Raw genomic sequence first — 26251 nt, 5'->3', positions numbered from 1 at the left:
AGTAATAGATGCTCTGTAGGTTGTAAGAGAGATTACTGTGGTCAGGAAGAGTCAAGGAAGTTGCAGTGAAGGTAGGGTATGTGCTCTCCTTTTAAGGATTTGGCTATGTACAGGTGATGGAAAAGCATACACAGCAGAAGGAGGAGAGTAACTGCTGCTTGTGTTTAGCCCTGTTAGCATACATTGCACCATCCCCTTCCGTTGGAATTGAGGACCACGTAATAATGCAAATCTAGATTATGTAATGTGAAGGGGAACTAACATTTATTGAGCACTTACTGTACCAGGTATTCATTGTGTGTCAGCAGAACTTTGATTCAAAATATTTGTACTTGATAGGAAATAAAATCCTTTATAAGAGGAGTTAAATGTTGTAAATAGGGCTTTTAGAATATTTGCAAAATGGAATGCAGTTGGATTGGATGTAGAGGAGGTATATGGAATGAAGTTACGGGACTTGACACGTAATATGAACTCACATCTTTGTTGAATGAGCAAGCAAATGAATGACGGAATAAGAATTAGGGGTATGGTTTAAAAAAACTGCCTGGGAAACACCCCATACCCAGTGACTCAGAATCTCAAGGGTTTGGCCTAGGAATATAAATTTAGATGATCTTCCTAGATGATTTTTAAGCAGCCTTCTCAGCGCCAGCTTTGCAAATTCTGAAATGTGATATTGGAAGTAGGAATAGAGCAGAAGAGAGAAATTTGGGAAAGGTTGCTGCTTTTTTGTTTGTACTTCCGCAATTATATTGTTTTGTATTATGGTTAGCAAGGACTTTGTAGTCATAGCTGTTTTTGAGTTCAAGCTTTCCTAGCTGTATGACTTTGTACACTTCAAACTCTACCTTATGGGTGGGGTTTGTTTGTTTCTTGTTGTTTGAGATAGTGCATGAAAATGGTTAGTCACAGTGCTTGACACATAGTAAAAACTTGATACATCATAATTATTGCAGTTATCAGTTAGCTCTCTTTTTTTTTTACTGAATTGACATTAAAATTTTTAAGGACAGGAACACAGTGTCTTATGCTTATTTATTTATTTTTCTTGAGTGCTTGGCTTAACACAGTTCTTTGCACAGTCAAAATGTTTTTGCTGATTTGAGAGATGGAGGTATATAGCTAGGGCTTGGCAGTTGATTGTGGTGGATTGTAGTCATCGATGAAGATTTAAGAATTTTGAGTTTGGGACAATTAAAGGAGTTGGTTTTAAGCTGAGTATAATTGTTATTTGAGTTTGTTATTGAATTTGGATGATGATTATAATTGGAAATATTCTAGAGGAAGTGACAAATACAGGAACTTCAGGAATGAAGGTGGAGATGTGGCAATCATCATTCAGTTTATAAACTCAATTTATAAATTGAAGCTATTAAAATGTTAAAGAGAAAACAAAAAGATTGAATATTAATGTTCCTCTTTTAAAAATCTTGGATGTGTAATCTGGCATCCTGAGCATCACAATGCGAAGAAGGAGTGATGAGTGGTCCGCTATGCCGACAGCCAGTCTTCTGCTTCATCCCACTCTTTAGGAGGAGATTTTAGCTCAACATAGGGCTAAATTTCCCTCCGCAGTGTTCCTCCTTGTCCAGTGTGCTTCCCCACCTCCAGCAGGTGAAAACAGCTGAATGATTGGAGTAGGGGCAGGAGTGTGGAATGGTTGAAAGGTAGCTTCAAGCAGTATGTTTTCTGAAACAAAATTCCCCCCACAATAAAGGCATTTGAATGCTTGTCTGTAATTCTATTGGAACTTCAATCTCTTTAATGACATTACGGATCTGTAATAGCCACTGGCTTAAAGAGGCAAGAGCAAAGCAGTTAAGTAATAATAACACTACATTAACATGCTGTACAGTTTACTAAGCACCTACAAATTCGTGTATTATTAAGTAACAGCACAAGATAAGGTGATGTTATTGGATTAATGTTTAAATTTGGTTCTCCAGAATGGGATAGTGACTAACACTACTTTGTGTGCTGGTGGTTTTGTATCTTTATATGGACCTTTATATCATACAATAAATATATAAAAGATATCTCCATAATTGATGAATACCAGAACAAAAAGACAAATAATATCTTAATTTTTCCGAAGGACCATTTGTGTAATTTTATTTTCTTTTAAGATTTTTTTCAAAACCTTTCAAAACTGTTGACTTAAACAATCAAGTCATTCTTACCTACTCCTTATAACCAGGAAAGGAACAGCCTTGAATTTGTGTGGTCTGGTATATTTTCCTTTCTAACTCCTTTCTACCCCTAATACATACCTCACAAAAATATTTTCTTCATCTGTTCTGATGCTTAACATTACATCTTTAAATATTCTCTCCTTTAAGTCTTGCCCATTGTGAAAATGCAGTTCCCTTTTAGAAGGGTGTCTTTAAGACTTCTTCAGTTACAGTACTTAGTGTGAATGAGGGGTTACTACGAGGAGATTGAAAGTCTTAAGATGGGGAATTAGGGTGCAAAATGCCTTACAGTTTAGGGTTGGTTTTGGAACTGTAAAACTACAAACTATGTTTTTAGTATTGGTCTATGATAAAACTCTATTGTTTGCTTATTTAAAGTCTTAGAGCTTAGTATAATTAAGTATGAAGTGTTTTTCTTTAAGCATTTTTAACTTCAATTATTTCAAGACCACAAAAATAGCAGTTAATGTATATTCGTGAAACTTACTTTAGTGGATTAAGGGAAGTGCCTAATGACTTACATAGAATTATGGAGATGAAAAAGACTTTGAGAAATAATTTAACCCGCTCTTTGTTTATAAATAAGGCAGAGTTCCAGAGTTGAGAAATGTTTTTCAGGATTGTTCCTAGTTATCAATTGATAACATTGTTGAATTCTCTTTAAAATTTTCTTAGGAGTTCACATTTATGAGTTACAGTAGTTGACATTTCTTCTTGCCAGTTGAAATAACAATATATATTTTTTTAATAGTTAATGCTATTAATACTTTAATAGTTAAAGTATTCATTCAATACCTGCTTCAGAAATCTTTAGTATTTTTGTTGTAACACAGACACATACTAGATGGCACAGATGAAAAACTAATTTTGTTTCCCATCACAACATTTTAACACAAATTCAGAAACTGTTTTCATAAAATGAATGCCCTTTTTAAGGAAATACTTTTTTTATTGTTTCAGACATTTAAATTTTAGAAGTACTTAGTTTTTGGATTTGAGTTATTTAAAGACATTACATGGGATGTGTACAAATCAGCCTCAAAGCCCTTTCGGAGTTATGTTTTTGAGATAATTATTTATAACCTTTTCAGAAACCCTATGAAGTGTAGGTACTGTGATATAATTGTTTTAAAGGTTAGGAAACAGGTACAGAGAGCTTAAGTAACCTGCTCAAGTAAATAGTAGCTACTGTTAAGTAGTAGAACTAGCATCAGCCCTCAGGCAGTCTGGTTCCAGAGCCCACTGTTAATACTGCCTTCGATTGGGGTATATTCAGTAGCAGTGATTAAATTGTTAACCAAGTCTTTGAAGAGTATTAAAATTTAAACAGACCTTTTTTAAAAAATGAATTTTTAGAACCGTTGATGGGAAGTCTTAGCAACTAATTCATTGATTTGATTAACCTAAAACACAAGCAAGTTAATCGACATAGAATTATTTATTAACTATTTGAATATAGCAAGGGCAGGCATTATATGAAACATGATAAAGCTGACAATTGCTGGTAAATTCAGGACAGCTCAGTTAAGGAAATGATGTTTAATTACATATAACTTCAGAATAAAGGTATACATATTCCTGAAGCTGCAGGTTGAATAAATTGATGCATTACAAAAGTTATTTCCTCTCATTAATGCCTGCATTAAAAAAACCAGAAATGAAATAAGTTCTTAAGAATAAGAACTTAAGAATATAGGATTATAGAAAAGAAACTTTTTTATTAGACTCAGAGTACTTAATGTTTGGTATTTGAATCTGAAAATAGTGAATATATAGATTAAGAGAAACAAATGGGTTACCAGAAAGTAGCTTTTTTCTCCCCTTTAAATAAAATTAAAGAGATTGTTATCTCTGGAGTTTAGGATGAATTTTGATGCATTTTATCTAGAAAGTACACAGTTTTAGTGGACGCTTTTGTTTCCTGTTTGAAAGTATTTATTTTTTTTTAAAGATTTTATTTATTTATTTGACAGAGACAGCCAGCGAGAGAGGGAACACAAGCAGGGGGAGTGGGAGAGGAAGAAGCAGGCTCATAGCAGAGGAGCCTGATGTGGGGCTCGATCCCATAATGCCGGGATCACGCCCTGAGCCGAAGGCAGACGCTTAACGACTACGCCACCCAGACGCCCCTGAAAGTATTTATTTTAAAATTTTGCTTCATACTAATCAAAAAGGGTAGAGGTAACAGAGCAAAGGAAAGAGACCTTTTTGGGCTTTTTTTCTTTTCTTGATTAATCTGTTACTCAGATAACAGACTAGTTGAGAATTTTATTGCTTCCAAAATGCATTTCGAAGGGGCCTGCTTTACTTGTTTCGAGTTGCCTTGTTGTCAGGAAAGTTATTTTAAAAGTAAAACAATATATATATATTTTTAAATAGTGAAACAGGGTTTAAATTGATAGGAAGAATCTGAGAAGTAGAAATGAGAGAAATGTAATGTGGTTATATCAGTGAGAAATCTTGGATGCAAACAAAAAAATAACTAGCTAATATAAGCCAAAAATAATTATTGAAAGGGTATGGTGTAGATTACAAAATTGATGGGAAGGCTGGAGAACTAGGCTCAGAAAAGCAGTGAAAAGGAGACCAGGCAGCAAGAGTATGCTATCAAAGTCACGTTGCAGGAAGTCGGCAGGATGCTGCAACTAGATACTAGCAATGTAAGTTCTAAAACATCTGTTCATCTTGTAGTTATTCAGTCAAGATCTGACCTGAGCTCAGATTGGTTAGATATCGATCATGTGATGTGTAGTAGGTGGCAGGAGTGTATCAGTATCAGGTCTTCCTTCTATAAAGGGATGTGAGGTTTTGTGTTCTGCAAACACTTAATCCTTGGTGGATTCATCAGAATAGGAGTGGGAATTTGATGGTGGCAGAAAAAGTGAGTGTCCACTGTTGGGAGAGAGATGAGGTTGGGGAAGTTTTTTGTCCATTTTTCTTTATGTTGCCTTAAATTCCTATTTCATTTTGATAACTGCTTGATCCTTTTATATAAGTAGCAGTTTGAATTAACACATTTTATTCCAAAAGTGCAAAAACCCTGTGAGTTGCATACAGTGTTCATTCTAAATGTGTGAATCAAGAACAGTTTTTGAAAGGAATAATTAATGATGGTGTGAATAATATGGGATTTTTTATTAGAACAGAGGTGTAACAGTCTAGTAATTTTGGGATTATGGAATATTTTGGAAAGTAGGACCCACTTGATAAATGCAGTGATATGACAGGCCATTTCTTTAAGTTTTTTTTTTTTTTTTGAATAGTAAACCTGAATTATAATTAAGAGAATTTGAGCTGCACCAGTTTTTTCTTTTTCAGAGATAATGGGCCATATATATTTATTTACGTACAACAGAAAAACTGGGAAGTAGAAAATAGCTTTTGCATCTGTTTTGTTGATAGTTGGAAAAATTATTTTTCAGTAATTCTAGTGAGCACCTGTGCAAATGCATTCTTTTGCAGTACTTCTGTTGTAGAATGTAAGGATGATTAGGAAATGGTGCCTGCCTTTAGGAAGCTCACATGTACATACTAATAACAATATGGTAAGTGCTCTGGCAGGTACAAATGAAACTTTTTGGAATCATAGGTGAAGGAAAATTTACTTTTTCCAGGGAAGATGAAAAAAGGCTTCCTGGTAGAGATAATAGCTGAAGTAGGCCTTCAAGGATGAATAAAGTATTGATAGGCAGAAATAAGACTAGTGTACAAGGTGAGATAATAGTGGTAGGAAACAAAGTGAGATGGAAAAGTATAGGTTGAATTTGGATATGTTAGGTTTCGTATGGTACAAGGAAATAGTGATGTTTAATATGGTACGGAGAAATAGTGAAATACTTGATACGGTGCAGGAAAGTAGTGAAAGTGTCTAATGTATGATAAGTGCTCAGTAAGTGCTTCTTGAGTTGAGTTAAAAAGATATGTTGGAACTGGATTATGGAGGTCCGAAAGTCCTTGAATTCTGCACTCCTTTGGTATTTGTGTTGTAGGTGGTATGAAGCCATAATCTATCATAAACCAAGTTTATGAGAATAGGAAGTATATTTGGTGACTTCATTATGGTGATTTATGGTGATAAAAATAATAGCCAACAGTTATATAATGCATACTGTGTGCCAGGCACTGTTCTAATTGCTTTATATGTATTAATTCATTTTGATACCTAATCCTATAAGGTAGGTACTGTTACTTTCTTTTAAAGATGAAACTGACAAAGTGTAAGTGGGGAAGAACCCATAGCTAGCATTACAAACTATACTGTTCTTTCTCTGGTTTTATTTTGGAAGTAACTACTCCTATTTAAAGGAGACAGTACAAAATACACTGACTTTAGGAGCTGATAGATATTTGAGTTCATCTCTAGCTTTAGTATTTCTTTGCAGTGGTTTCTTCTTCTGTGAGGTGCACTTTCCCCAATATGGAAACAGATGCATTTTGCATGGTTTTGATAACAATTAGGGATAATATAAAGCACATAGCAAAATAATTGACATACAGTAACAACAGCAGCTGTAGTTAAAATTGATATAAAAAGGTACTACAAATCAGTGAGATCTCATGATCTCAATATAATTGTCTTTCTCTGATTGACTTATTTTGCTTAGCATAATACCCTCTACTTCCATTCACGTCATTGCAAATAGCAAGATTTCATTTTTTTTGATGGCTGGGTAATATTCCAGTGTGTGTGTGTGTGTGTGTGTGTGTGTGTGTGTGTGTGTGTACATATGTATACACACATACATATATGTATATATTTATCCCACATTGATAAGCGGAATTTAAGAAGCAAGGCATAGGATCATAGGGGAAGAGAGGAAACAATGAAACAAGATGAAACCAGGGAGGGAGACAAACCATAAGAGACTCTTAATCTTAGGAAACTGGGGGTTCCTGAGGGGAGGGGGTTGGGGGGATGGGATGGCTGGGTGATGGACACTGGGGAGGGTATGTGTTGTGGTGAGTGCTGGATGTTGTGTAAGTTATGAATCACAGACCTGTACCCCTGAAACAAATAATACGTTATATGTTAACTAAAAAACAAAACAAAAAAACCCCCAAATAAAGCCATTAGAAGGCTAAAAAAACCCAAAACCCAAAAAACAGAACTAGAAACAACCCAGTTGTTCTTTAACTTGTGAATGGTTAAACAAACTGATACATATCATGGAATAATACTCAGCAATAAAAAGGAATAAACTATTGATATATGTAAAAAAAAAAGGTATTTGAAGTAATCAACTACTTATATCACCACTGGAATTCTCAGTTCTGTGCTGAATACTGTGGTACATACAGAAAGCTATGGCATGATTTTATTCTTAGCCTTACAGTCTAGTTCCAGAGTTGAAACTAATGTATGTGAAATAACTAAAGACGGCATATTAGTATTTAATTGGGGAGATTAATAATGGCTGTAGTGTTTGGGAGGATAGTTTATGAAGGAGTTGAACTTGCTCAAATTCTTGGAAAAGCGTAAGTAGGTTATGATAGATGGAAGGGAAGGCAAGCTTTGTTAATGGAAGCTAAATTGGAAGCTTTATGATGGTAGGATGTCTTTTTTGTTCACTTCAAGTTATGGCCTTGTGCATAGTATTTAATAACACTCAGTAAATATTTTATTGATGAAGTCAGGCAGGAGTTTGGAAATATTGGAGGGAAGGATCAGCTAGGAGATTGCGCTACTTGGAATTGATCCTGTTTGGAGCTGTGGGATAACAGGTAGTTAATTTTATTTATTTATATCTTGCCTTATTTCAGAAGGATTTTAAATGGGAAACAGTGGTTTAGAATTGATTTGATTGGTAGTAGATTGTGTAGATAATTAAGCAGAAGATTGATTACAGTTAAACTTAGGCAGTATCAGTCTGAGTCTCGAATTCTATTTTATTTTTTTTAATTTTTTTATTTTTTATTTTTAAAGATTTTATTTATTTATTTGACAGAGATAGAGACAGCCAGCGAGAGAGGGAACACAAGCAGGGGGAGTGGGAGAGGAAGAAGCAGGCTCCCAGCGGAGGAGCCTGACATGGGGCTCGATCCCATAACGCTGGGATCACGCCCTGAGCCGAAGGCAGACGCTTAACCGCTGTGCCACCCAGGCGCCCCTCGAATTCTATTTTAAACGGCTCTATTGAGATATGATTCATGTACTGTAAAATTTACCTTTTTAAAGTGTATAATTGAGTTACTCACAAGTTTGGGCAACCATCTCCACAGTCAACTTTAGAATATTTCCATCACCCCAAAAAGAACCTCATACACATTAACAGTCAAGCTCTCCATTCTCCCTGCCTACAACCCTTGGGAGTTACTAATTTATTTTCTGTCTTTATGAATTTGCCTGTTGTGGCCATTTCATATAAGTGGAAATCTACATCTTTAAGTGATGGATAGTTGAACTGGCGTACTAGCAAAGAGGTTGGGAAAACATTGCTGAGTTTTGAAAGAATAGTTACAGGGGTGGGTGGAGAAATAAAAGGAGGCTCATGGATAAAGGAAAATGATCTGGGGGTGCGGAGAATTTACTGAATACTTAGTGCCATCTACTGTTGTCTTTTTTAATCCTCATGACAGTCTTGAGAATTCAGTTTTACTCCTTATGAATTAGGAATAAAGCCTGTGATCATAGGATAGTTAGTCAGTGGTGGAACAAACATTTCACTCATGACTTTTTGATTCTAAGGTTCATATTCTTTCTTCCCCACTAGTGAAAAGGATTTAGATTTTGAATTTTAAACCTAAAAGGATTGGGAGAATGTCATTTCCGTTGACACAAAGGAGTCCAGTTTCTTCCACTCAACAGTTTTATCAGTTTTTTTGGGTGTCCCCTTGACTTTAATGTAGTGAGAGAACATTGGAGGGCTTTGGGATTGCTTTTCAAAATAATTGCTAATCATCTTTATAGCCAATATTCCTTGTGAATTAGCCCCTGCATTCTTGTTCTAAAAGTTCGTAATACTAGAAGTACAAAGAAAGCTATAGCTAAGCTGAGACTTGAGATATTACAGAAGTTAAGTAGTGGGATTCATTTGCAGACCTCCGTTTTCATTTAAAATTTGATATTTATACTTAATATATACTATGTTTTTATGATACGGTAAAGGTGGAAGCTGGTCATATTGAGGTAGAATTCTTTCAACTTTAAATTGGTGGTGGTTCATACCCAGACAGTTTGGAAAATGGGTTGCACTAGATCATTAAGGTTCTTTCTATCCTAAAGTTTGAGGGTCTTATATTCATTTTGTTATATGGTTTAAGATTGTGGAAACATGGAAAGTTAAAATTCTAGTGCTGTTTCTCCCTTACATGGGCTGTAGGTTATTAACTGGATTTAGTGTGATAACCTCAATACATGTTTGTTCTTTCCTGGAATGATTTTTTTTTTTTATTGTAGCTTTTTATTCTAGTTCATTTTGAACTGTTTTTTTAATTTAATGATTTTTTCCCCATTTAGTGGTTCATTATCAGTAACATATTGGGATCTTCAGATAGCTTTTTGCTGTGAGATGTTTTTCAAAATAAAAAATATGAACCATTGTATTAAGTAAAAGTACTCTTTGTCAGCTACATGCTTTTAATAAGTAAAATTTGAATTTGCAGAATTAAAAATAATACCCAACATAAGGAATGCTAATGTTTTTAACAAGCATAACTGGTTTTACTACTGGAAAATATTCTTTCCTTAAATGAATTCTTTTCTTTTAGAAAAGTACAATGAATCATAGGACAGATACTCCTCTATTTATCAGAATTATTGCCTGCTAGCATTTTATCATGTTTGTTTGATTTCTTTTTAAGAGTGAGAGTGCATTACTGATAACTATTCCCATATCCAAATCTACTTCCCCTACCCCAGAGGCAGTGAGGACCACGATAAATCAACCATTTATTACATAAAATTCATTTGTTTTTTGCCATTCATTACTCCGAGTGCAGGTCATGCCTCTTTTGTAACTTCATTACATTTCCACTACTATTCTTCTAGTCACCAAATCTTTGATAACTTCGAAAGTGGTTTTTGAATTCTCTCCTCTGTTCCCTTCTCTAAGTCATTTCCAATTCCTTTTCCCTCCTTGCTGGCCCATATCAGCATTGGAGATTTTTTTCATTGCTGTATAGTTCAGGGAAAGTTTTTGTAAAGTTAACTTGCTGCTTGGGTCACAAAGGAAAATTTTGGTTTAGTTTTCCAAAATACTGTGTTGTGCTTATGCATTTCATAAACATTAGGTAGGATAGCTTCGCCTTTTTCATTTTATGGTCTCTTTTTAAAAACCATTTAGAAAATGACACTTTCTTTTTAAATACAGGAACGTATATAGAACTAAAGTGGATTTGTAATTTGACTGTCCATATAACCCAGTGACATGTTTTAAATCAATGTAATACATATGCAAGTTCATGCTTGAATTATCTCTGGGATTTGTAAGTAATTTACTCTTGGGAGGGCAACTGGGTGGCTAGGGGTTATAGGCATTGTTGGGAAACTTAACATTAGTATTTTTTCAGTATTACTAAAATTTTAATGATGGGCAAATGTTATCAGTTCAAAAGTTCTTTTACTTAAAAAAATAACGTATGTGTATGGTTAGATCATTTAAGACAGAATAGTGTAAATTTAGAAAACATAATTCTCCCTTCTCTCCATCCTGCTGTCTGAAGACAATCACAATTTACTGTTTCTTTTGTAGAGTTCCAGAAGAAAAAACGTATGCATATTCTAGCATTCTGTTATAGAATTGTTCTTGATGTGTAATTTTATTTCTACTCTGCATGTAAGTGTAAATTTGTTTACAATTGACATCAAAAAGATGCCACATGAAAGTATCTTTGAAATTTCAGGGTATTCACGAAATGTAATTTCCCTGTTTAGAATTGACATTAAAAAAGGACTAGGTTTGAAAATATTCTTAAGATAGTGCAAGGTAACAAGTGTGAGGTAACAAAGTGTACTTTAAGCAATAATAAAAGTATACACAGGTGAATACGCATAAGTGCGCACCATTTATTAAAGAATGGCAAGTTGGAAGGCATTAGGGCTCTACTAATTTTGCTTAAAAATCATACTGTGAAAATTGAATGTGTCCAAAAGGAATGATGAAAATGGATGATTTGAAAAGGGCCTTCGAGGAAATGAAGGATTAGGGTGAAATGAAACAAAAACAAAAATGGAAAGAAGGATGAGCATTGTGTTGTGTAAGTGCTAGGATTTATGTGTTCTGTTCCTAACTATAATTATCAAGACTTTATAAGATTAATTCTGTCTACTTTAGATATAACAGTGTGTTTTGCAGGGGGTTGAGGGTTATGAAAGTGAAGTGGGTATTTAGAGGAGTTTGGGGAGGAAGTAGGCATCAGACCATAGCATGTTGAGTGGTCTTCAAATTAGTGAAATTAATTGAAATGTTCTAAAAAAGTGGGGGCCTGATATTTCCAGTTAAACCAAGCTTGGATTCTTGGGCTAAGGCTCACTTAGTTATGGTGTATATATACCCTTTTTGCATATTGTTGTATTTCTTTTGTTAAGGATTTTTACATCTGTATTCTTGATGGATATTGACCTTCCATTTTCTTTATTTGAAATAATCTTTCTGATTTTGGTATTAGAATTATGCTGTCCTCATGGAAGGCTTGAGATTTTTCTTCTGTTTCCTGAAAGAGCTTAATGTAAAATGATTGTTACTTCTTTCTTAAATGAGTGATAGAATTTACCAGTGAAACCTGCAGTTTGCTTTTTGGAAAGGTTACTGATAATTTCTTTAATAAGTTTGGGCTTATTCAGATAGATTTTTTGTTTCATCTTGTGTTGATTTTGGTAAATTGTATCTTTGAAGGAATTTGTCCATTACATCTTGAGTTTAATATGATGGTATTGTTTATAATTTTTTTTTTTATCATTTTCATGTCTATATGATCTGTAGTGTTAACCAGCTTTCCACTCCTTTTGTTGGCAATTTCCGTACTCTTTTTTTCTTGATCAGCCTTTTTTCATGGTACCATCTTTTTCTTGTTGATTTTCTCTATTTCTTTCCTATTAACTTGATTTCTGCCATCCTGTTTATTGTTTATTTCTATTTTGGGTTTACTTTGCTTTCCTTTTTTCTAACTTTTTCAGAAATCTAGGTCACTGATTTTAGGCCTTTCAGTTTTTTCCAACATAAGCACTGAAAGTTGGAATTTCCCTTTTAAGCACTGTTTTAGCTGCATCCCACACATTTTGATGTTAAAACTTTTATTTTCACTGTTAATCAACTTGAAATAATTTCCCTTGCGATTTTTTCTTTGAGTTATGGATTATAGAGAAGTGTTTAATTTCCAAATGTTTGGGGGTTTATTTAGGTATCTTACTACTGTCGGTTTCTAACTTAATTCCTTTTTATTCAGAGAAATTGTATTTATGATTTTAATGTTTTATATTTATTGAGAATTGGTTTATGGCTTAGCAAAAGGTCTAGGTCAGAGATTGGCAGACTTCTCTGTAAAAGACCAAAATATTTTAGTCTTTGTGGGCCAGGTATGGTCTTTGTTTTAGGCTAATGGGCCAGGCATGGTCTCTGCTGCTGCTTTCCTCTCCTCTCTTTTCTCTTCCTTCTCCCAAAATGCAAAAAAAAAAAAAAAAAGAAAGAAAGAAAGAAAGAAAGAAAGAAAAAAGTAAAAACTATTTTAAAATCACTCGTGATACCAAAACAGAGCACAGGCAGAATTTTTGGGGGCCATAGTTTGCCCATTCATGGTCCAAATGAATGTACCATATGTTACTTAGTAAGAATTCATATTCTGCATTTCTTGAGTATATTCTGTAAATATCAGTTAGATCAAAGTGGTTATTAATGTTGATCCTCTATGCTTTTACTGATTTTGGGTGTGTGTGTCTATCATTTTACCCATTAACTGAGAGATAGGTGGCAAAAATTCCTACTGTAAGAGTTGAATTACCTCAGCATTTAATTATGATACACTTGAAGTATGTTGAAACTTATGTTAATAGGCACATATACACTTAAGACTGTTATGTCTTGATGAATTTACCCTTTTATTGTTATAAAATTACTGTATCTCTGGTATTTACCCTTTTTCTTAAAGAGTAGTTTTATTTGATATCAATATAGCCACTGCAGCTATCTTAGGCTTGTTTTTTGCTTTCCATCCATCTTTTTTCATTCTCCATCTTTATATTTAATGTGCCTGTCATGCATACAACATACAGTTGGGTCTTGCTTTATTATTATTATTTTTAAATGTACTCTTTTAATTGGAGAGTTTTGTCTCTTTTAATGTAATAATGGATCTGGTTGGACTTAGGTATACTGTTGTTTATTTTAAAAAATCTGTTGTCCTTGATTGTTGTTCTTTCCTCTTTCCTTCTTTTGAATTATTTGAATATTTTTTGAAATTCCATTTTTTTTTTAAAGATTTTATTTATTTATTGGACAGAGATAGAGACAGCCAGCGAGAGAGGGAACACAAGCAGGGGGGAGTGGGAGAGGAAGAAGCAGGCTCATAGCAGAGGAGCCTGACGTGGGGCTCGATCCCGTAACGCCGGGATCACGCCCTGCGCCGAAGGCAGACGCTTAACCGCTGTGCCACCCAGGCGCCCCTGAAATTCCATTTTAATTTACCTTTGGCTTTTTAACTATACCTCTTGGCATTTTTTAGTGATTGAATTAGGGACTGTAATATGCATCTTTAAGAAAAGTTGCTACTTACTGTTTCTCTAGAGTTAATTTAAAACTTCATGCAAATAGTAGAGACCTTGCATCTCAGGAAGTCTGTTAACTCCCCTGCCTGCTGGTTCCTACATGCCTGTGCTTCCCACTGTCCTTTTATTTATTTATTTATTTTTAAAGATGTTATTTATTCGACAGAGACAGAGACAGCCAGTGAGAGAGGGAACACAAGCAGGGGGAGTGGGAGAGGAAGAAGCAGGCTCATAGCAGAGGAGCCTGACGTGGGGCTCGATCCCGTAACGCCGGGATCACGCCCTGCGCCGAAGNGCCGAAGGCAGACGCTTAACCACTGTGCCACCCAGGCGCCCCCCCACTGTCCTTTTATGCTATAGTTGTTACAGATATTACTTCTATGTACAGTATAACCCCACAAGATAATATGACTTTTGCTTTAGTTATAAGTATGTTCAAAAAACTGAATGTAAAAAATAGTCTTTTACATTTACCTGTTTACTGTTTCTGATGTTCTTTATTAATGCCTCACTGTCCCACTGGTATCATTTTCCTTCAGCGTGAAGAACTTTCTTTAGTCCAGGTTTGATGGCAGTGTTTGTTTTATTTGAAAATGTCTTTATTTCACTTTCATTTTTGAAGGATATTTTGGTTCCTATAGATTTTTGGGTTGACTGTTTTCCTGCCGTCTTCAGACTTTAAAAATGCTATTCCACTGTCTTCTGGGCCTAATAGTTTCTCATAAGGTGGTAGTAGTTTGATTTTTGTTTCCTCTTAATGGGCCTTTTTCCTCCAGCTGCTTTCAGTATTTTTTCTTTATCTTTGATTTTTAGTTTCACTATGATGTGCCTAAGTATGGTTTCTTTGTATTTATTCTGCTCTGGTTTTCTTGAGCCTTTTAGATCTATAAATTGCTGTCTTTCACTAAATTGGTAAAGTTTTCTGTCATTTATTCCTTCAAAAAGTGTTCATTAACCTGTGTCTTCTCTGTCTGGGACTTCAGTATATCACCTTTTTCATATTGTCTCCCGAGTTTCTGAGGCTCTATTCTTTTCTCTTCATGTTTCTTCTTTTAATTTTCCCCCCTCTCTTTTTCAGATTAGATAATTTCTGCTGATTTGCCTTCAGGTTCACTGAGTATTTCCTCTGTTATCTATGTTCTGTTTAGCTCATCTGGTGATTTTTGTATATCTGGTATTGCATTGTTCAGTTCTAGAATTTCATTTGTTCTTTATATAGTTTTAGAGTTTCTGGTGATGTTTACTATGTTATTGGTCATTACAAGTGCACTTTTCTTTATTTCATTGTGATAGTTATAGCTTCTTTCCAGTCTTTATCTGGTAATTCCAACATTTGGGTCGTTTTGTCTTCTGTTGAATCCTTTTCCTTGGAGAATGGGTTACATTTTTAAATTTTTCATGTGTGGAGTAATTTTGGTTTATATGAAGATACCACCCTTGTTTATTTTCTTATTGATGAACATATGTTTTGCTTACAGTTTTGGGACATTATGAATAATGCTGTTTGGAACAAATGTGTACATGTCTTTATGTAGACGTATGTTTTTATTTTGGGGGGGTATGTACTAAAAGTAGAATTGCTGGGTTATATGGTAAGTGAATGAATGTTTAGGTGTTTTCCAAAATAACCATATCATTTTGCATTCCACCTTTGAATGTATTAACATTACCTCAGTGTACTTTTAATCTGCATTTTTTTTAACCCTAAGGAGTTGAGCCCCTTTTCATTTACAGCCATTTCTATTTCTTTTTCTTTAAATGGCTACTGTCTTTTGACTTTCTTTCCTTTCTTTCCTCCTTTCCTTTTCATTTCCCTCTCTCCCTTATCATCACTTTCTGGGTATCCTATACATATTAAGGAGATTAATTTTTTGTTTTTGAGTACAGTTTTTCTCTGTTGGTCATTTTTCTTCTGGCTACCTTTGGTATGTTTTGTGAAGAAGTTTTTAATTTTTACATAGTTGAAATACAAATCTTTTTGAATTGTGTCTGGATTTTGAATTATAGTTGGAAAGCCTCTTCTACTCCAGGGTTATAAAGAAATTATCCTATATTTTAAAACTTAAGGTTTAATTTTTCTTTCCTTTTAATCTTTGGTACATTTAGACTTATATTACTTCAGCATGTATGGTATGGTATGTACCCAATTTAATTTTTTTCCAGATAGCTACAAAGTTTAGGTTTTTTTGAAATTGTGGTAAAATATACACATCAGAACATTGTTAAATGTACAGTTTAGCGACACTGAGTATATTCAGTTGTTGTGCAACTATCACCTCCATGGTAAGAACTTTTTCGTCTTCTCAGACTGGAACCTCCAAACTGACTAGTATGTCCTACTTTCTGTCTATAAACTTGGCACTCTAGGTACTTCATGTAAGTGCAATCATACAATATTTGACTTTTTGTGATTGGCTTATTTCACTTAGCATGATGTTCTCAAGGTTCATCCATATAGTAGCATGTGTCAGGATTTCCTTCCTTTTTAAGGCTAATATTCTACTGTTTGTGTTTACCACAGTTTATCCTTTCACCTGACAGTGGACACTTAAGTTGCTTCCACCATTTGGCTTATATGCATAATATTGCTGTGAACGTTGGTCTTCAAGCCCCTACTTTTTCTTTTGGGTGTATACCCAGAAATGGCATTGCTGGATCCTGTGGTAATTCTGTGAAGAACTGTCCTTTTGTTTTCCACAGCAGCTATACCATTTACCTTACTACCAGGAATGTGCAAGGGTTCCAGTGTTTCCACAGTCTCACCAGCATTTGTTCTTTTCCTCATTTCTTTTCTTTTCCCTTCCCTCCCTTCCTTTCTGTAATAGCCAATCTAATGGGTATGAACTGGCATTTAATTTGGTTTTGATTTACATTTCCTTAGTTATTAATGATGTTGAGCATCTTTTCATGTGTGTATTGGCTTTTTGTATATCTCTTTTGGAGAAATATCTATTCAAGTGCTTTGCTCATTTTTTAATTGTATTGTTTGTTTATTTTGTGGTTGAGTTGTAGGAGTACTTTATATATTGTGGATATTAACTCTTTATCAGATAAAGATCTTCCTCCACTTAACAATGAGTTCACATCTGGAGAAACCCATTGTAAGTTGGAAATATCCTACGTTGAGAATGTATTTAATACATCTAACATAGCAAACATCATAGCTTAGCCTGGCCTACTTTAAATATGCTCAAAAACTTACATTAGTCTACATTTGGACAAAATCATCTAACAAAGTCTATTTTATAATAAGGTAATATGTAATTTATTGACTGTACTGCAAGTAAAAAACAGAATGGTGTATTGGTACAGAGTGATAATAAGTTTATTGGTTGTTTATTATGATCACATGGCTGACTGGGAGTTGAGGCTTACCACTGTTGCCCAGCATCACCAGATAAATCATACTGCGTATTGCTAGCCCAGGAAAAGATCAACATTAAAAATTAAAAGTACAGTTTCTCCTGAGTGCGTATCACTTTTGCACCGTTGTAAAGTCAAAAAATTTTGAGGTGAATCATTCTAAGTTGGGAACTGTGTGTGTATATGATTTGCAGGTGTTTTCTTACATTCTGTGGGTGCCTTTGCACTCTGTTGATGGTGTCCTGTGGTGCAGAAAAGTTACAAATTTTGATGATGTCTAATTTATTTTTTTGTTGTTATTGCCTGTGCTCTTAGCATCACATTCAAGAAATCATTGCTAAATCCGTTGTCAAGTTATTTGGCTATGGTGTTTTAAATGTAGTAGAAATGATTAAATGTTGTGGTATATCCATACAGTTGATATGCTGTAGGTAGCTATTTTTGTCTTTTGGGGAAGAGCACATTTATTTTGATTATGTATTGACTGTTCTGTGTTATGTTCATTGATTCTTCTTCTGGTGTTTGTTCTGAAAGTAATTTATTGCTAAATATGCTCAGCCTAGGGAATTTTATTTTGACCATGGATGAAATATTGAATAATCTGGTGAACTTGATTAATGGAGATTTCCTTAAGGGAATTTGTACCGTAATATGGTTTCTACTTCAAATATCTTACTGCTGTATTTGGGAGATGGTATTTATGCATATGAAAATAACAATATAGGCTTTGTATAGTGAGCGATTATTGAAATAGAGTTTACTGAATAACTGATAGTTAAAATGATCAGGAAGGACTTCATGAAGGCATCCTAAGTTGTGGTGGGAGCATTTTGAGAGGGTGCAATGTAAGCCCAGATAACACGTGATGGGGAAATTGCAAGTCATATTGGGGAAAATAGTAACAGGTACAGTGTATTTTGAGCTGAGTTCACGGAAGCAAATGATGGGAGACACTTAAAAAGTTTAATTGTGGTTTATTGTGAAGTACTGTAATACTCAGCTGAAGGAATCAGAATCATGTAATTTTTTTTTTTTAATCTGAAAGGGACTTTAGGAATTACAGTGAATCATTTTATAGAAGTGAGAACAAGTTTGTACCTAATTTTGTAGACAGTACATCTTCATTTGAAGATTTTTGAGTTAGGCAGTGATTTTTAGGGAGATTATTTTATTTGTAGGGGTCATAGAATTGGAATTAAGGTATTCTGTTCTGCTATGGTATTGTGTATAATGACTTGAACTGCTGTGGTGATTAATGGCAAAAAAAGTGGAGGGATTAGATGAAGGAATAATTAGGTATTAATCCTTTCACTAAGTGTTAAGAGAGTAGTGTTAGGGTGTTGTGGCTCAGACAGTTTTAGACTGTCTTATTTTGTAAGTATTGTGATAAGACATAAATAAGTCAGTTCCATTTGTCTACTGTAGGGGCAAAGTAAACTGTTGGAGGTTAGAAAAGTTTTCATATAGAGGCAGTGATACTTGAGTTTTGTAAGATGGATAAGAGTTTAGCAGCTGCATTCAGTGTTGAAAGGGGAGCATCTTCTGTAGTTGGAACAGTATTAACAGTGGCTCCGTGGTATGAAATGAGTTGGTCTGTCCAGAAACTGTTAGCAATTTTATGGCTTGGGAGACTGGTGTAGAGTGCCAGGGCTGCTGGGGAAAGGTGGTCAAGAGCCAGATGTTAAAGGAACTTTTTTGTATGCCTTGCAAAGAAGTTTTGTTTGTTGATTTTTTTTTTATTTAAAGATTTTATTTATTTATTTGACAGAGAGCGAGACAGCCAGCGAGAGAGGGAACACAAGCAGGGGGAGTGGGAGAGGAAGAAGAAGCAGGCTCACAGCGGAGGAGCCTGATGTGGGGCTTGATCCCATAACGCCAGGATCACACCCTGAACCGAAGGCAGACACTTAATGACTGAGCCACCCAGGCACCCCTGTTTGTTGATTTTTTAAACATGGACAGTGAAGAATCTTGGAAGAGGTTTAGTCAGAGCATATCCCATTTGGATCAGTTTATGTTTTCTACTTATTTTTAGTGATTTAGCATATTTGGCACTCTTAGTTCTTGAACTTAGTTTTGGGACTGAAATATCCCCCAAAGAGAGCTTTTTTCCCTCCTTCTTATATTAGAAAAAAAAATTATGCAGATATTCTTAGAATCCAAGAATTTCACAGCATTTTACCTCCCTGCTCTTTAGCAGTGAGTTTGAATATGGCATAATATAAAATGTTGTTACTTTCTCTTTAAAGCCTGCTCATAGTTAATAGGTTTTAACGCATAGCCATAGAAAAAAAATTCAGCTATCGTCTGTGTAACTCACTTAGTTCCTAATCATGATTGTTGTCATTATTTTTCTATTGTAAGATTATAGGCTGAGTCCACTGTGGCAAAACATTTAAAAATTACAGTTATTTTGAATAATAATGCATTCAAATGGTATGAAAAATATGCAATAAAAATTCTCTTTATCACTCCTGCCTGTCACCTACCCAGTTCCTTCCCTGGAGACAAGCAAAATTAGTGATGGCTTTATATTCTTCAAGAGATATTCTGTTCCTGTACAATCAGATATGTTTTATATGTTCTTACCCTTCTCCCTTACTTTTGTACAAATACAGTGTACTTAAAACGTTCTGTCTCTTGCTTTGTTCAGTTAACAATACATTTTGGAGATTGTTCCATATTTTTTTTTTTTTTTTTAAAGATTTATTTATTTATTCGACAGAGATAGAGACAGCCAGCGAGAGAGGGAACACAAGCAGGGGGAGTGGGAGAGGAAGAAGCAGGCTCATAGTCCAAGAGCCTGATGTGGGGCTCGATCTCACAACGCCGAGATCACGCCCTGAGCCGAAGGCAGACGCTTAACCGCTGTGCCACCCAGGCGCCCCGAGATTGTTCCATATTAATCCATAAAAAGCTTCTTCAATCTTTTTTAGTAGCTGCATAACCTAACAGTATAAATTTAGCATATTTAACTAGTTTCTAATTTCATGTTTAAGTTATTTTCAGTCTCTTGCTGTTATAAGCAAGATTATAGCAAATGGTCTTGTTATGTTATTTCACGTATGTATGAATATTCCTGTAGGATCAGTTTGTAGAAGTAGAATTTCTTGTTAAAAGCTGTGGTTATAATTTTGGTATAGCTTTGGAAAGTAGGGATGTTGAAATGCATTGAAGCTGTAGAATTTTGTATATTTACGCATAATGGAATCTCACTTCATAACAAATGGAAATCTGAGAAATAAATTATAATCACTAAGATATTAGTGAAATCCTTATAATTTTCCTTTTTGTTTTGCAGGTATACAAAACTAGGATATGCTGGAAACACAGAACCACAGTTTATCATCCCTTCCTGTAAGTATTCTTTTAAGTCACAAATAAGCTGATTTATTTATTTATTTTTAAAGATTTTATTTATTCGACAGAGATAGAGACAGCCAGCAAGAGGGGGAACACAAGCAGGGGGAGTGGGAGAGGAAGAAGCAGGCTCATAGCGGAGGAGCCTGATGTGGGGCTCAATCCCATAATGCCAGGATCACACCCTGAGCCGAAGGCAGACGCTTAACTGCTGTGCCACCAGGCGCCCCAAATAAGCTGATTTAAAGATCTTTTTTGTAATAGTTAAAGTAAAAGATAATTGTTTCTGACACTGTATAAGATTTATTCCTTTAGAAAAAACATGGTTTGCTGAGTGTGACCTCATTTCCATGCCTCTCACCATTCATTTTAGCTGTTTAGTTCTTCGTTTACCAAATCTACCAAATGTCTCTTTTCAAAAATAAAAATTTAAAAATAAATGAGCTGATAATTAAACAATTTTTTGCTTTGAAGTTATTGCTGTTGACAGTGCGTGGATGTGAATATTAAGTAGTGCATCCTCCATCACATACATGTAGAGACTATTCTTTGGTGTGTGAACATGATTACCATTTGCCAGGCCTGGGCTTATTGACATCCCTGATGAGAGACCACGTTTCAAAATAAGGATGGGTGGGGTGCCTGGGTGGCACAGCGGTTAAGCGTCTGCCTTCGGCTGAGGGCGTGATCCCGGCGTTCTGGGATCGAGCCCCATATCAGGCTCCTCCGCTATTAGCCTGCTTCTTCCTCTCCCACTCCCCCTGCTTGTGTTCCCTTTCTCGTTGGCTCTCTCTATCTCTGTCGAATAAATAAATAAAATCTTAAAAAAAAAAAAAAACCAAAATAAGGATGGCATCTCATTTTTAGAGATGTTGACTTCAGCTGTTTTTTAATGTCTTATAACTATAATTACATTGTTTTGTTTTGTTCGGCCTGGCCATCAGTTTTCAGTAGTGTTTGTCTCTTAGCAGTTTTTAAAAAATACTCTCACACTTGGTTTGTTAGCGTTCTCATTTGTTAGTATGAATTATGTATCTGGTTCTTGATGGACATACTTTTGTAATTTTGACTTTCCAACAGTTTACCTTTCGTATATTGTATAGTTATACCTCTGATATACTTGTCCTGCTGCCATATGAAGACTTGAATATATCTGATGAAAAAACCTTTGGAGCCATTGCTTGGTGATACTCCTAGAATGTCACCAGTTTTACACAGGATTTTATGTGACGAGTATTTTTATGTATTGTATTCTTCTTAATTTATGAAAATAAGGAAATGGAAAAATAAACATGTAGGATAGTGAAAAAAGCTTAGGTTTCAAATCAATGAAGTTGAGAACAAGGTAGAAATTATTGGGCTTGTCAAAAACTGCAAATGTTTAGTTTCACATGGGCACTCATTGGATGTGAATAGGTCAGTGGTTTTGTAATTAATGTAGCAAGGACAAAATTAAACATGAAATACGGGAAATGAGTTGTCAAAATTGTATTTAAAAGGGGAGCTTATTATATATACACATACATACATATATATATACATACGTATATGTATTTTATTTTTTTAATTTTAATTCTCCAGTAACAAACCTGTTTGGACTTTGTACTTGTGATATACTTTTGGATACTTAACTACGAATTGATTGTATAAGAACTTAGGCTGCTACCAAGGGGTACAAACTTCGAGTTATAAAATAAGTCATGGAGATGAAAGGTACAGCATAGGGAATATAGTCAATAATACTGTAGTAGTGTTGTATGGTGACAGATGGTGACTGTACTTACCATGGTGAGTGTTGAGTAATGAATAGAATTGTTCAATGAGTATGTTACATACCTGAAACTAATATAACATTTTACGTTGATTATACTTCAATTAAAAAAAAAAGCAAAAAAAAAATTAGGCTGCTACCTAAATCTAATTCTTTTAATACATAGAATGGATTTTAGGTGACATTGATGAAATAGCTCATTCACGTGACTATAGTGGTCTTAGTTTGGTGGTACTATTGTCTTTTCCTTATGTTTTATTTATGCGTGTTTGTTATCTACTCGGAATGACAGGTTTTTTTTTTTTTTTTTAACTTTCCCCCCACATTTATATATCAATATATTGATTGTTGTTTATTTTAAGAATTTGATGACAAATAGTAGCTTTTTTCCTGACTAATATGGAAGTATTTTTGTGGATCTGTAATTGACTTTGGTTATGTTTGAGTTCTAGTGTTAAAGACTTGTGTATGTTTATATTAGTTTCTTAAGGCCACCATAACAAAGTACCAAAAACTGGGTGGCTTAAAACATTAGAAACTTACGGTTCTGGAGGCTAGAAGTCCAAAATTGGGGTGTCAGCAGGGCCATAATCTTGCTGACAGCTCCAGGGGAGAAACCCTCCTTGCCTCTTCTAGCTTCCCACGTTTGCTGACAGTGCTTGGTGTTACCTTGCTTGTGTATGTGCATCACTCCAGTCACACAGCTGTCTTCTCCCTGTCTTCACATTGTATTCTGTGTGTGGCTGAGTCCAAATTTCTTTTTTTATAAGGACAGCAGTCATAATGGATTAGGGCCCACCCTAATAATCTCATTTTAACTCAGAAGACCCTTTTTCCACATAAGGTCACATTCTGAGGTACTGGCAGTTTGGACTGCAGCATGCCTTTTGGGAAGAGAATTCAACCCATAAAATGCCAATTTTGTTATTTCATAATTTATAATTTTTTATCAGGTGTTTTGCTGTGATAAAACATTTTTTTCATGAGATTACTGATGTTTTATGTTCTTAAGTGGCTGTGTTGTCTTTGTTGGAGACCTATATAATCTTGATCTTTTGAACCTGAGGATTTTATCACCATTGTATCCAGTCTGTCTCTATTTTCATCTCTTTGCCAAAATGTGCACTTTTAGTTTTCATTGTCTTTCTTATGAGAAGTTGCAACTTGTTAAAAACCCATCTTCCTGTTGAAAGAAGGTTTTTGATTTTGGAGTTTTTTTCACCCAATTTTAATGCTGCAAGTCCAGTGTTTATAATCAGCAGATATGGTTAATTGCCACTGATGAGCATGGGTATTAATCTGGAAAGCCTGTTTATATGGTTCATGGTTATTTGCATACATCTTTGTTTTTCAGGAAACTTATAGTGAGCCATCTGGATGTCTGTGTACATTATAAATAAATTACTAGAGAAGCTTTCTAACATTTTGAAGGAGTAGACTGGATTTAGAATGTCATTCCTTCAGTATTTTCTACCCGTCTTATTAAGGATATAATTGATATTAAATGCAAGTGTAACATTTAAGTGCATGCAAATAATTATTTTGAATGACTACTTAACTTGACAGATTCAGAAATGTATAACTTACGTAAAAAATATATAACAAGTTTTAAGTCAAGTACTGTGTGCTGGATTTCTGAAATTATTTGAGGGGATTATTGTGAGTTTTACCTAAATGATTTGAAATTTCCCTTTGTATGTGTGATTAAAGTTTAACAGAACCCTATGCCAGTGTTATTTTTAAATTGCCAGTCTATAATAGTCCAAATAGGAAGAAAGCTTTTTAAAAAAAAAATTCCCCTTGCAATTTTCCCATTTTCATTTGTTAGCGTTTTTCAGTTTTTTATTTCTGATTGTCCATCAAGCATATATTGACTTGGTGGGATTATAATTTTACTCAAATCGAAATAGATCTTACATAGTTTTAAAAAATACAACTGAAACATTCCCACAGCAGTGCTTTTTTTGGCTTTTTACACTTGAGGCCTTGTCTCTAAATGGAAGTTGAGGTTTCATTGTGTTAAATGAATTTTGTCATCAATTTCTTAAATGACTTCTGTGCTTTAACAATTTAATTGTGTTAGATCATATTTTGTATAATAATACTTTATAATGGAGGAAATATAAGTTAAAATTCTGTCTCACTTGAAAAAAGCAAACTTTGACATGTATAAATAACTTTTATTTTTAAGGTATTGCTATTAAGGAGTCCGCAAAAGTGGGTGATCAAGCTCAAAGGAGGGTGATGAAAGGTGTTGATGACCTAGACTTCTTCATTGGTGATGAAGCAATAGAAAAACCTACGTATGCAACAAAGGTACATTTTTATGATTTGTAAAAATAATATTTTCTTTTAAAAATTAGTTTGTTCAGGATGCCTGGGTGACTCGGTTAAGCATCTGACTTTGGCTCAGGTCATGAGCCCAGGGTCCTGGGATCGAGTCCTGCATCGGGCTTCTTGCTCCGTGGGAGCCTGCTTCTCCCTCTGCCTGTTTCTCCCCCAGCTTGTGCACGCCACTCTCTCTCTCGCTCACAAATGAATAAGTAAAATCTTTAAAAAAAGAATTAGTCCAGTGATTGTGCCATCTGGAATTTTACTCAGTTATAGGCCTAATATCCTCAACCTCTTCACCATAGGAATTTCTTTTTTCCCTATGGCTTTTCCCAATATTGCTTTAACTCCTTTTTTTTAAATCCTGAGAGGAAAATTTTCACCCAAATGAGTAGTATTTTTTCCATACTCAGTAGATCTCAGAGCCGTCAATGTGAGTGGCTTTCTTTTACCTCCACATTGTCACATCTAGAGACATGTTTAGTTTTGAATATTGTGTTTGAGGTACCTGAGAGACATCTTATACATTGTTAGGCAGTGAAATAATGTGGCTCTTGGAACTCCTAAACAAGACAGCTGGAGACAAATATTTGGAAGGTAGCAATTAACCTCTAGAAAGAATGAAATTATTTAGGGGAGTGTACTTGGGAAGAGGCCCAAGATGGAGCCTGTTCAATGTACCATTTAGATTTGGATAGAAGAGGAAAAGCCTACAAAGGAGACTGAGAATCTGTGGTTAGAGAGACAGGGCTAGACAGGAAGGAATGTAAACAGTGTGGAATGCTGCTAAGCTATTAAGTAAGTTAGAGCCCATATATTATTTACTGTCTTTAGCTACAAGGATGTCATTTGCAACCTTAATAAGAATAGTTTTAGAAGAGTGGCAGCCCAGTGAGGCTGGGTTCAAGTAGGTTGGATTATGAATGTTAGGCCAGGAAAAAATGACAGTAATATTCAATGAGGTTCGGCTGTGATTGGGAGGCAGAGATAGTTAAATAGACATGAATAGACAAGTTGTGAGGTTAAGATGGAAGAGATGTTTAAATGCTAATGTGAAGGAGCCATTAGATTTAAGTAACAGGAAAGATGGAGTCAATCCAGGTCTCTGAGAAAGATAGAGGAATGGGATCCAGAGCACAGATGATCTAATTGATATGTGTGTGTGGGGTTTCCTACATTACAAAAAGGTGAAACAAGTAAGTATGGAATCAGTTTTATAGATTTGGTGAAGGGAGGTTGGATTCCTGACTGTTGGCCTCTGCTTTCTCTGTGAAATACATAATGATGTCATCTCTGCTGCCCAGGGGGTCGGGGGAGAAGGTGAAATATGAGTGATAGGGAGAACATTTAAAATTATCATCATGAAGAGTGAAGATGAGCAGAGTAGGGAAACCAAGACTTGCCATGCAAAGTTAGGTTCATTTGAGAACAGCAATTATGAGTTCTTAGTTTTATCCACCTAGTTATGTATGTGTCTTCAGTATAATCAGCATTCTGGGTATAGACAAGTTTAGTGAAGGGTCATGCTAGGTT

At 34.9% G+C, this 26251-nt stretch overlaps 1 protein-coding gene across 1 annotated transcript in view; it reads left to right on the top strand.

The window, feature by feature from the left end:
• ACTR3 (actin related protein 3) overlaps positions 1-26251 on the top strand; it is a 61148-nt gene that overhangs the window by 5363 nt on the left and 29534 nt on the right. Inside the window, exons 2-3 of the mRNA XM_011232662.3 lie at positions 20558-20613; positions 24579-24703. Coding sequence (XP_011230964.1) covers positions 20558-20613; positions 24579-24703 — 181 coding nt within the window. The remainder of the gene's footprint in view (positions 1-20557; positions 20614-24578; positions 24704-26251) is intronic.

The sequence above is a fragment of the Ailuropoda melanoleuca genome, chromosome 2 (assembly GCF_002007445.2).
Source record: "Ailuropoda melanoleuca isolate Jingjing chromosome 2, ASM200744v2, whole genome shotgun sequence".
NCBI lineage: Eukaryota > Metazoa > Chordata > Mammalia > Carnivora > Ursidae > Ailuropoda > Ailuropoda melanoleuca.
The sequence above is the reverse complement of the archived record's forward strand: the minus strand, read 5'-3'. Positions and strand labels throughout refer to the sequence as shown.